This window comes from Monodon monoceros, unplaced genomic scaffold (assembly GCF_005190385.1).
Source record: "Monodon monoceros isolate NGI ecotype Baffin Bay Population unplaced genomic scaffold, NGI_Narwhal_1 Super_Scaffold_4, whole genome shotgun sequence".
Lineage (NCBI taxonomy): Eukaryota > Metazoa > Chordata > Mammalia > Artiodactyla > Monodontidae > Monodon > Monodon monoceros.
The window spans coordinates 48728630-48741179 of NW_021703781.1; the positions used below are offsets into that span (position 1 = coordinate 48728630).

Here is a 12550-nt window from a genome sequence, read left to right on the forward strand (position 1 = left end):
GGTTGATTCTTGGGCTGTCAATATGTAGGTGCAGTTGAAAAATAATTACAGCTCCATTATAACTGTTCCTTACACCTTCATTTTATCTGAGCATCATGAACATCCTTGAAGGAGGGCAGGTGATTTTTACCCTATTCAATAGGTAGAAGAAACTAAAGCTTTTCACTGATAGGAAACTTGGTAATTTTTTCCAAATGGAACATACTTTATACCGTACTAGCACCTTCTCAAACTTGTGCATCTCCCTGGTGGCTAGGTCAGAAGTCTAAAGGGAGACATGACAGGGGGATAAAGGGAGCCTGGATGTGTGTTAAATACTGTGGCCTCTGCTGCTACTGCTGCTTTAGAGCCCTTGGTCTTCACCCCTGGCCCCCTCTACTTCTCTCCTGGTCTCACAACCCTGGCCAACATCTACAGGTTTCATCCATCCTTGGAACTATCAGCTAGTCTTGCTCTGGTACCGGACCTGACTTCCTGCTTTGGTTCTTGTCCTACCCTCCGTTCTGAGGGCAAATATCCCCAGTCTTGTACTTGGTCTTCCTAAAGAAAAGAATTGGTTTAGATCTGGCAGTCACAGCACTTTCCCAGCATCACAAGAGTAGACACAGCACAAATATTTTCTCTAGGTGCTGCCTGTCATCACCACCAGTGGACCTGGAATAACCACTGTTAGCTTTGTATTTAGGTTATTTTTTTTTGCGGTACACGGGCCTCTCACTATTGTGGCCTCTCCCGTTGCGGAGCACAGGCTCCGGACGCGCAGGCTCAGCGGCCATGGCTCACGGGCCTAGCTGCTCTGCGGCATGTGGGATCCTCCCGGACCGGGGCACGAATCCGTGTCCCCTGCATCGGCAGGCGGACTCTCAACCACTGCGCCCCCAGGGAAGCCCTGTATTTAGGTTATTGAATGAGGAGTAAGAGCAGTCTTTTCCAAAGGCTACTGTTAAAACACCTCGATGTTATTTTGGAAGATAGACACAGAGCTCCTAACAAGCCTTTAATTGGGACAATATTCACCAAAATTAGTTTTCCTAAACTGTTGCTGTAATCATTGATTAGATGAAGACCTCTTAGGCTAGCATTCGACGCCTTTCTACACATCCCTGTGCATGTCATTGATATTCCAATGTCACCTATTCTGGTTCACTGCTTTTATGGAACCTAATCAGCTCATGTGGCCAAGTATGAGGGTTGGAAAATAAAGACAGGACTTCCATTTTGGCCAAACTGGAGTGTTTACTATTTGATAATATGCCCTGAGATTTTCTTCCTTCTCGTGCTCATGGTTCCTTTCCTTTATTATCCTTCACTCTTATTTCTGCCTGCCCAAATCCAGCCCATCTTGCAAGGCACAGCTCAAATGTTCTGATCCCTCAACCACAGGTGAGCGTTTCGTCCTTTGAAGCCCCAAAGAATCCAGGGCATTTATTCGGACTCACTTGGATGTGTGTGTGTGTGTGTGTGTGTGTGTGTGTGTGTGTGTGTGTGTATTTTATACTATAACCATTCTCAGGCTAAAGACTCCTGAGGGCACAACCTGTGTCTTACTTATATCTTAGCGTCCTCTGCAGAAGCTTCTACCATGCCTGGCACACAGTAGCTAGATATGTATTCGTTGAACTGACTTGTATGAGCTTCTGAACTAATGATGACCTTGCGAGGCAAAAGAAAGAAGGTAGTCCACAGAGAAAGTCATCATTTCGGGGAAGAAGAGAAGGCTAAAGTATTTGAATAGTTACAAGTTCTAAAGGCAGAGAGGGTGGAAAAGAAGTTTGGCTGGAGGGAGATTGGCCCAAGGGCTGGAACGGACAGTGAGGGGAGGGTTAGGACATTGAGAGGATGGGGCTGGGAATACAGCGGAGAAACATTCTCAGGGAAAGCCCTGCACCTGGGAATTGAGGTAGAGAAAATATCCAAGAATTCTCCTAGTTGTCCTTCCCTGTCACAGAAGAAAGGCATTACTCCTACAGACGTTTTCTGTTGTAAAATCCTAAACTGTTAGCTTCCTCTCCCCGCCCACCTTGTTTTTCAGGTGCCCTGCTCAAGGTCAGTGTTCAGATCAGGGTCAGGTGGGGTTTGTTTCTCTAGCAATGTGAGCTCAGAGAGCTCAGGAACTCAAAACCCAGAGATGATTTCTGCTAGTGTCCTTTAAGGATGGCTCAACAGCCCTTCTTTAACAGGGTGTGCAAGGCTTCCTGGCACACTTAGCCCCACCATCATCTGAGAGAATGGGTCTCCTCCACCTAGGAGTCGTGAGGGGGTTGCTGGGACCGGGACTCATGTTGTCGATGGCCATAGTCTCATTCACCTGCCCGGGCTGCCTTCCGCCTACCTCCTGACTTCATACAAGGCTGCTCGCATCCTGTCTCCTGCCTGACTCTCCCAGTGGGCCCCTTGAGTCAACTCCTTTGGTCTTCTTTCTGTTTTGCTGGAAAAGTGGACAAGAATCAGATGATTCTGAGGTCCTGTGTTTGTTGCCATCCATGTGTGAAATGGGACCACTGCCCAAAGTATTAATTTTAAAGGAGAGATAGTTTTAGGGGAGAGTTGAGACATTATGGTTTTTCCATGGTTTATTTGTGTTGCCAATGAAATACCCAATAAAGACATCTCAGGCAGCTCTAACAATTGAATTGGGGAATAAATTTCCAGGGTGGCAAATTGGAATTTGATGTTAGCCATGCAGACAGTGACTGAATTTCAAAGAAAAGGGAGAAATGTGAAGAAAGGCCTACCGCTAGTGCCTGTGTTGTCCTAGCATGGCTTTGCTTTGGGCGTTCAAAATCACCTGGCTGGCAGACGCTTGGCAGGCTAAAACTCATGAGCAGGTGGGGTCTGGAATTAGTTTTGCTACCCTAATCCTTTTGCCCTGGGCGTCGCTGTTTTTATCATGTCACCACCATATGGTAATTTCCAGTAGATTTTCTCATCCTTATTAGGTTTTCTTATTTTTACTCCATCCAGTTCCTCCGGTTGGCCTAGATATGCCCTTGCCAGCTGCTGCCTCTAGGGGGCGTGCCTCTCCCTGGTAGGCTTACCGGCTGTCTGGAGCCATGCTTAAAGAAACTACAGGGACTTCCCTGGCGGTCCAGTGGTTAAGATTCCATGCTTCCACTGCAGGGGGCACGGGTTTGATCCCTGGTCAGGGAACTATGGTCCCACATGCCCCATGGTGCAGCCAAAAAAAGAAAAGAAAAGAAAAGAAACTACAACACTCGTTCCTTATTCAGCCTTATTCAGCATTACCAACTTCCGTGAACAAGGATAGTTAATAGCTTTCAACTAGTAGTATATCAATTCCAATGCATTGGTAGTGGTTTTCTGAATCCTCATGTTGAGAGTGGTTCTGATAAAATAGCAATGGTAGCTATGGTCTTAGGATAACACAGTAGAGCATCATCCTTACATTGGTCATATGCACACTAGAACGTCCTGCTGCCAGGCCTCGCTCATTAGACCTGGGCCCCAATGGATACCCTCTCATACCTGGATATAGCCTGGGCTCATTACGCCTCTTAGGTTCCTGCAGGTGTGTTGTTAGCCTCTTAGAACAGGTCTTGAAATCATAACATGTCTGAACCAATTTGAATTCAGAAATTACAGTGTGTCTTATTGCTAGAGCTGAGACTGAGATAAAGAGATTGAAGGGCAGTGCAGTGTTAGTGGGAGGAAGAAAAAGAGGACATATCCAAAGAAAGCCCTGCCGAGGGCTGGGAAAAATAGGAGGAAAAGGGAATTGTACATGATGACGTACCAGAAGAAATTTTTGTAATTGTTTTATGATAACATAATTGTTTTACACTTGTACTCACAGACTCTCTCGGGCTCTTTTCCAAAAGCTGACCATGAAGTTTTAACAGTTTAAGAGCAAACAGGATATTATTATTTCTTTGACTTTAATGTTTTTAAGAATGAAGATAACATGCTTTTAGGAAAGAACAGAAAACATTAAAACAACAACAACAAAAAACAACCACCTGAACTGTAAACACAGTAAAATCTTAGAATGACATACTAAAAAATATAACTAGTTAAATTCAGCTGTAGACATTCTAGGATGCTCTTGCTGTTTTTATCTTCAGAAATGTAAGGTTTCTATTAAATCTTATTTCATTAAGTATGTTAAGATCAAAGCTCTAGCATTTATTAGTTATTTGATTTTGGCCATACTTTCTGAAACTATAAAATGGGAATTATAATAAAACCTATCTCAAATGTATTTGAAGTGCTTAGCACAATGCTGGCCTAGCACATGGTAAATGTTCAATATTTTAGCTATTATTATGTCTAATTTACATCCAGGATATATCTTCCAGCATAATATAATATACACTTTAGAGTGCTGAAGTAAACAAGCACTCACAACATCTTGAAATTCTGAGCAGGGGGAAAATATTGAGTAATGTAAATTTTATTTTCGTTGCCTAATATTCAGGGGAGAAAGGTATCCCTTTTCAAAATCCTATTTACTAATTCTTATATTTGATGCTAATGTAATATCATGACCTCATTTAATCTCTAATGGGAGTGGTGTAGTGTACAGCATGCTGTGGATATAAAATGGAATCCAGGAATAACTGTGGGCCTAATTATGACTGAGGCCTGCCACGTCTGCAGCACCTCAGGAAAGCCTGGGGTCCCTGATGACAGTGGGCTGTGTAGTTGCCACATTTGCACTGAACACTTAAATAATACCATTAGCTGCTTGATCTTCAGTGGAACACTAGAGAGAAGTTAAAAAAAACATTTTTTTTATGTTGGGAACTAAGTATTCCAAGCAGGGAGACAGTTCTGTTTATTTAGTGGTTAAATGAATGGGCTCTGGAGCCAGAAGGACATGTGTTCAAATTTTGCCTCTATACAACTTACTAATAGAACTACTGAAAGGTTTATATGAATTAGGCATTATGTGTATTTAATGTAGTGGCTCATACATAGCAAATGCTATTTCATTCATTAAGTAAATATTTATGGAGCATCTCCAATGTGGCAGGCAGTGGTGGAGGATGGGCAATGGTCTTGTTGATACAGCAAGATCAAGAGACCTGGAAACTCCCTGCTCACAGGCAGCTGGCATTTTAGTGAAGAGCTAAAAATAAATTAAAAAGTGGTAATAAGTGCTATGAAGGATAACAAATCAGGGTGAAGGATAGGGAGGTCCAGGGATCCTATTTTACAAAAGGGAGGGCCAGGGAGTAAATGTCAGCTATTATTATCTTTATTAACATTTCATTACATTACATTAGTTACATTTCTAAATCCTTTTTTGCTGAGAGAAGAAAAAAAAATAGGACGAGTGAGAAGAGAGGGAGAGAGGGTGAAAGGCAATAAAGAAAAGCTAAGTGGGGAAAGAGTGAGGAATAAAAAGCCAACAATGAGGAGGAAAGAAAGAGGAAAGAGAAGAGAAAATGGTGTCATAAGCTGGCGCTGGGGTGCCGTGGGGAGAGGAAGGAGAGAATGGAATTCAGAGAAAATACTGTTGCTCTTTAATTGCTCAGTGGACTTTAAAATGTTTAGCTTTGGGATGAGCAATGTGATGGTGCTTTCAGGATATCGTTCTGAGGGCAGGACTAGTGATACAATTTACAGGACCAATGCAAAATGAAAATGCAGGCCTCCTTGTTCAAAAAATTATTAAGAATTACAAGATGGTGATGGCAGAGCATTAAGCCAAGAGCAGCTTCTTAGGCCCCGCATGGATGAGCCAGCTCTGAGAGCTTAGCACAGAACCTGGCACACAGCAGGCGTTCAATAAAAGCAGTTGTTGAATGAAGAGAACCTGGGGCTAATTACTTTTGAACTTCTTTGAGGACTGGCCCATATTTCAGAAAAACTGATTTTATTTGGCTTCAATTTCAGATTTCCTTCTATTGTTCTCCCCTGTGGGATATGGAACAGATTCCTGGAAACAGTTTTGCAGCAGGAATCCTCCCAGGCCTGGCTGGGCTTTGTTCACATTCTCTTGCACTTACAGACTATGGCCACCTGGGGCCACTGCACCAAAAAGGTAGAAGCTGGAGGAAAGCCGCTGACAAGACAGCCCCAAAGAGTGGCTAAAAGGCACAGGGAAGGGTTAGTTGATAAGAGCCAATATATAAAGGCTGCCTGTACTCTACATTTTGATAAAGTTCTGCAATTATATAACAAAGGCTCTTAAACTCTTTAAGAAACATCTGAATGATATTAGCAAAGTCTTGAGAGGATAAAGATCCGGAAGTCTGCTATAGGGTTCCTAGGAGTGAGAAAGGGAATCTTTCTGTAGAGCTGTACCCTACCTCATGAAACGTGCTTTTACAACATTAAGCTTAACATGAGAAGTATTTGCATGTGGATTATTTATTTAACAAATAGTTACTGGGCTGGTAGTAAACCATACAGACATTGTCCCATGCCTGGAAATGGAGACAGACTCGCTGATTGTTTGGCACCATGCTGTGTGTGCCTCCAAGGACAATGAAGAGACCCTTGACTTAAAGCAAGATCCGGAGGGCTCACTAAAGTGGATCCAGAACCAAGGGTCTAACCCAAAGACAGGGCCCTGGTTCCCCAGCCACAACAGGAACAACGTTCAGGCAGTTTCCTTCCATCGAGCATTCAGAAAAAAAAAAATGAGGTTCAGGTTCAGAGAACTCTGATACAGAATTAGGCTATTTTGTTAATGGTTAGAAAAAAAGAACAATATTGTGTCCGGTTTTTATTTTTATTTTACCAAAGAGGAAGCTAAATTCCTGATTTAATAACAAATGTTGGATAATCCTCGTCTCCAATGCTTATGCAACATTATACATATATTATCTCCTTTAATCTCCACACCACTTGGTGAGCTAGGGACTATTATTGCTCCCAATTCACACTTGAAGAAACTGAGGCTTAGACAAGTTAAGTCACTCTACCGAGGCCCCACATCTAGTAAGAGATGAATTGGAATTTGAACCCAAACATTTAAATGCCAGACCTGGGCAGCTGCATTCTACAGCCTCCTTCTGACGGAGGGGCTTTCCCAAGATTGTTTATTAGTCTGTAGACAAGCGGCTCAAAGTATAAGTCGTTAATGATTAAGATTTTATCTACAGGTTAAACCCTTACTTTGCTGGTTAGTTTCCTGGCAGACACAGAGCGCGTCTCTTGCTCTGCCAGTCTCCTGCTCTGTCAGTCTTCCTGATATATCTTTTCCCTCCCCGGAGTCCTGATGAGAGATTTTGGGTGGATCTCTGGAAGTCAATATCCACTGCCCCCAAAAGAACTCAACATGCATGTGTAGTCTTCCAGTGTCCCCTACTGCCCCCAACCTCTTCAGACCAGATTGAGTCATTTATTCCTTGGGTCAAACAACATCGGAACAGTCTTATCTGATTTTTTTTATTAACAGAAAAAACAGGAACAGCTTACTAGCTCCATCTTCTCCAACTCACTAGCTGTGTGGCTTTGGACAAGTGACCTAATCTCTCTAAGTCTCGGTTTCTTCAAATTAAATTGGAGATAGCAAAAGTACCCTAGAGGGTGAAATAAGATTTTAGTAAAATTAGTATTAATTTAATTACCAAAAAAAATTATGAATTAAATTATTAAAGATTAAATTAGATAATATAAAGGGCTTAGCAAATAGTGCTCAGTAAATAGCTATTATGGTTTTTATTTTGGCCTATAGCTGAAATTCTTCGTTTTGGAGCCTTTTAGAAATGTAGCACTTTAGGCCTTTTTTCACATAAATGTGTTTGTTATAGCTACGTCCATAATTAAAATTTACATAGTTAGCTATTGAGGACATTTAGCTTTAAATTCTTAGCAAAAACTTCAGGTACTAACGGAACTGTCAGAAGCCACAGAGGGAACCAGCAAGAGCTGTTTCAGAAGGAGAAGTGGTATACGGACTTCCTTCCATCTTGACTTGAGGGGAAGATACTGCCACTTAACGTTGAGGTAATCTCTATGGGCAGCTGTTGAAACAGGCCAGGAGTGAGGAGTATGTAAGCAGGGCTGGCTTCCCAGGGCACGGGCATTTGGAGCTGGGTTTAGATAGATGGCACCATGGTTGGAGAAGAGAAGGGGAAAGGTCTGGGTAATGAACACTCCAGAAAGGAATGCCCCACGAGTATGGGGCATTGCCAAATAAGAAGCTGGCTTGTGCCATATGTCTCCTCACCTTGCTTTACTCTTCAGAACAGTGAATTCTGGTCCTGCTCATCGTCTGAGCTAAGATAGCCTGCCATTTCCTGCAGAGAGAACTGGCTTTCTGTTCACTTTGTAGGACAGTAAAAATTTGTTCTCGGATCTTATGCTTTGGTTTCAGGTTCAATTTTCAAAAGACTTATTTTCCCCCCTCAAGAGCTGAACCTGCATTTCAGATGTGCTAACACCAGGTGGTGGTGCCTCAGCAATTGAGGACACAGTCTGCTAAGAAAAAAATTCAGTTTTTTACTACTCAGTGAAAAACAGTGGTATGAAGGGCCAAAACACTAGGGTCTAGGTACAGGTATTTGGCTCCATCCAAGGATAAAATTTTAAATAACCAGAGGAATGGATGAAGTTTATATCCTCTGACAAAAGTCCATAAATATCATTTCTTGCATTGAAGCTCCTGATAAAAGTGAACATCAGGGAGTTTGAGGTAACGTTTTGTTTGTGCTGCAGATTTCTATTAAGGCAACTGAATACACAATATTATAAGATGTTATATTTAATGTCAACATATAAAGAGCAAGTTTGAAGAAACTTTTTACAATTTGATATTTTTTTAATTCCTAATTGTTACCAATAATGGATTAATTAAACTCCTACCTACTCAGACCTGTTTGGAATGCTCCTTTCTAACTCATCCTGAACTCTTTCCAATGGCTTCAGAACTTCAGCATTGTCTGGTTTGAAGACCTTCCAACTTTCTCTCAGCCATGTGCAGGACTCTATGAGGAACTATAAAAAATTGCAAAAAAAAAAAAGTCATCTCTGAACTTAAGGACCTTAACATGGTGTGAAAATGCTGGTGGACTTGGGAAGGGATTTCTTTTTTTTTTTCTGTATATTTTCACAGCTTGTGGAAGTGAGATTACCCAGAGAAGATCTGGATTCTCTTGTACCATCAAGACAGTGGAAACAAGCTTGTGATAAGGTTTCTTGGTAAAATAAATATTGGATGTAGCAGAGCTTCCTTAGTCTTCCAAGCCAGTGTGCACTGAGGTCAGCTGTGTTTCGGTTCCCTGGGGGTCAACTGTACAGAACAAACAAAATTCAAATTATAAAAAGGAACTAATCAAAACAAGTGCAAACTCTTAAAACAGTTGTTGGTGGAATGGATATATGTGCTACATTGAATCTAGTGTCAGTGGAGAAGGTTGTGATTCATTAGGGAAATCTTTATGAAGGAGATAAATCTGAGTTGAAGTTTCCAAGGAGGGCAGAAATTTCACATTAATAGGAAGGAGGACATTTATATATGTTAGTAATGTTTATTGGGCCCTTACTAAGTGTGGCAGGCAGAATAATGGTTCCCCCACAATGTTCATGTCCTAATCCCTGGAATCTGCAAATATATTACCTCACATGACAAAAGGGATATTGCAGATGTGATTAACGTTAAGACCTTGAGATAGAAGATTATCCAGAATTACGGGGTTGTGTCAAACCTAATGCCATGGGTCCTTAAAAGCAGAGAATCTTTTCTGGCCTAGGTCAGAGTCAAAGGGAGATGTGACTACAGAAGAATGGTCGGTCAGAGAGATGCAATATTGCTGGCTTGAAAGACTGAGGAAGGGGGCCATGGGCCAAGGAATGTGGAAGGCCTCTAGAAGCTGAAATAGGTAAGGAAATGAATTCTACCCTAGAGCCTCTGGAAAGGGCACAGTTGTGCTGACACCTTGATTTTAGCCCAGTGAGACCCGTATTAGACATCTAGCCTACAGAACTATAACATAATAAATTTGAGTTGTTTTAAGCTAAGTTTGTGATAATTTGTTCCAGCAATAATAGAAAGCTAACACAACATGGGACAGCAAAATGAAGTAGACAGTACTATTATGGTCATTTACAGATGGGGAAACTGAATTATAAAGGGACTAGGTTCTTGCACAATGTCACCCAGCTGTGGAGTGAAGGACCAGGGAATTAACTTGAAGACACCAGTCTTCAGAGCTCATGCTCTTAATTATTATGCAATATCATCTCCCAGGATTTTTGTGGGAGGAAGATGGAAGTAGTAAAAGCTTCTAGAAAAAGCTCACTGAAGGAGTGAGTTACACAGCTGTATAGTAAAGAGCTTGGTTGACTCAAAGGGACATTCAGAGCCCTGGATTAATGGAGACCAGAAAATATTTGTCCCTCAGGGGTAGGTATGTACTCTCTTCCTGATTAACCTTTTCAGTCGCTGCTTTGACCATGACAAACTGCTTTACTCAGCGTCCCACAAACACTTCACTAAACAGAACTCTTCTACACTAGTACCTTTGCCCAAGCCACCTGCCTTTCTTTCCCATCTCGCTGATGCCCACTGCTCTCAAGAGCTTCCACGCCTTATCCCAGCCACAGCAACTTGGGGGCACTTGGGTTCTAGGACTTTGGCATGAAATCACACATTGCACTTTTATCTTTGCCATAAGGTGTCATAGTTTTACGTCATTTACTTTTTCTGGCGCTTATAATTTATTTCCAAGTTGACTGGCCTCTGTGGACTTCCCGCGGGCAGGGACAGGAATCCATTCAGAGCAGTCGCCAGCTGGGATCTTCCTGGCTCATTCCTAAAATAAATCTTACTCCCACACACCATTTTGCTTTTCTTGAGTACACGGTTTCCTTTCTCTGACTCTCCACCGCCCAGAGTAGTACATCAGGCCTCCCTGTTAAACGTTCCCGTAGCTTTTATTACAGATTGTCGACCTCCCTCATTACTAAAGTATCCCCAGCGCGTAGCAGAGGGTCGGGCACACAGAATACAGGGATCTATGTTAAAGCCCAGCCAGTTAATAGACAGCAACTAGGGACAAGTGCCGAGCGAGAGCTGGAGGTGATGCGTCTCCACTCCCCGCCGCCCCCGGCAGTACCTTGACCTCCCCGCAGGTGTGGAGACCCGACACCTGGTCGCGGGCCCGCGCGCTGCCTCCCACGCCTCCCGCGCGCCCCTGCGCTGCCCGCCCCACCCCCCCGCCCCGCCCCTTTCCCCGCCCCCTCGCGCTCGCGCCACAGGCTGCTCGCCCCCGCGGTTCTCGCGGCGCCGCGCCTCGCTGGCTTCTCAGCTTCCAGCCAAGATGGCGGAGAGCGGCGAAGGTCTGGGCACCGTTCCGGAGCACGAGCGGATCTTGCAGGAGATCCAGAGCACCGACACCGCCTGCGTGGGGCCCACCCTCCGGTAAAGCTCTCATCCTCCCGGGGTGTCGGGCTGCCCCCTCCGGCCGCTCGTCGGGAGCCGGGCGGGTCGTCCGCCGCCGGTGGCGCGCGGAGCGGCCAGACAGGTGGTGCGCGAGGGGGCGGGCGGGCAAGTGGGGGCGCTTCAGGGTGGCTGGCCGGGACCTGAGCCGGGACCGGGGCGGGGCGGCACGGGAGGCTACACCTGTCGGCGCGGCCCGCCTCAGCTGCGGGAGCTGTCACAGCGCAGCTGGAGGGTGTGGCTGCCAAGGCGCCTCTGACCCCGGGAGCCGCGGCGCCGCCCCGCCTTCGCAGTCCAGTCCCGGCCCTGGCCTGGGGTCTCGAGGACGCGCCTGGGGCTTCCTGGCTCTCGGATCGTGCAGGGGCCGAGGGCGGCTTGGCTGCGGGCGTGGCGGAGGCGAAAGTTAAGTGCCGACAGCCGGCGTGACCGAGGTACCGACGCTCGCGCAGGTGGAAACCCTGGCGAGCTGGGCTGCCGAGGGCGTGGGAGAATTGAAATTGAGCGGGAGACGCCGGCACCATTATCGCCCCTCCCGCGCGGCCAGAGTGGGCGAGGAGGGAGCGTGGGCTGGAGGGGAGGAGCTGACGCTCGGGAACGCGCTGATGTGACCGTGCGCTTGCTCGGCAAGCCTGGGGAGCTTTTACTTATTTACGAACGTTTCATTAATTTTGCATGCATTTCGCAGTTTATTTTAAAAAGAATCTCCACCCTTTAAAAATAGTACAAGAACAATGAATATTCCAGACTGAATACCTGCTGCCCTAATAGAATATTAGCCGGGTACTATAGTGATCCATTAGAGCGTTAGGCACTTTCTTCAAGGATGAGTGCCTTTTAAACATAAGGTTTCATTTTTCGCTGTGATGATAATGAAATTATTATTCACTTAGGGAACTTGGGACTCATTGGGCTTTAATCATTATTATTTCTTCAGGATACATTCCTAGAAATGGAGCGCTGGATATTTTGTGGACTGAGGATGTAGTATAAAGTGAAGCCAGTTCAAGTTATGATGTGAATCCACCTTGCTCTGATAATCCGGAGACCTGGGTTCTTGGTTTATCCTAATCTAACCACTGATGAAGTGTGAGGTCATGGGCAAAAATCGTTTAACTTCTCTGGACCTTGATTCTTTATTTGTAGACAGGGGAGGGGTAGGTGTTTAGATGCCCAGAAAGCTCAGGACCTTAGGGACCT

At 44.6% G+C, this 12550-nt stretch overlaps 1 protein-coding gene across 1 annotated transcript in view; it reads left to right on the forward strand.

Annotated features, from left to right (window-relative positions):
• Positions 1-11181: 11181 nt before the first annotated feature.
• Positions 11182-12550, forward strand: part of EXOC6 (exocyst complex component 6) — a 193302-nt gene continuing 191933 nt past the window's right edge. Inside the window, exon 1 of the mRNA XM_029245876.1 lies at positions 11182-11335. Coding sequence (XP_029101709.1) covers positions 11235-11335 — 101 coding nt within the window. The 5' untranslated portion in view covers positions 11182-11234. The remainder of the gene's footprint in view (positions 11336-12550) is intronic.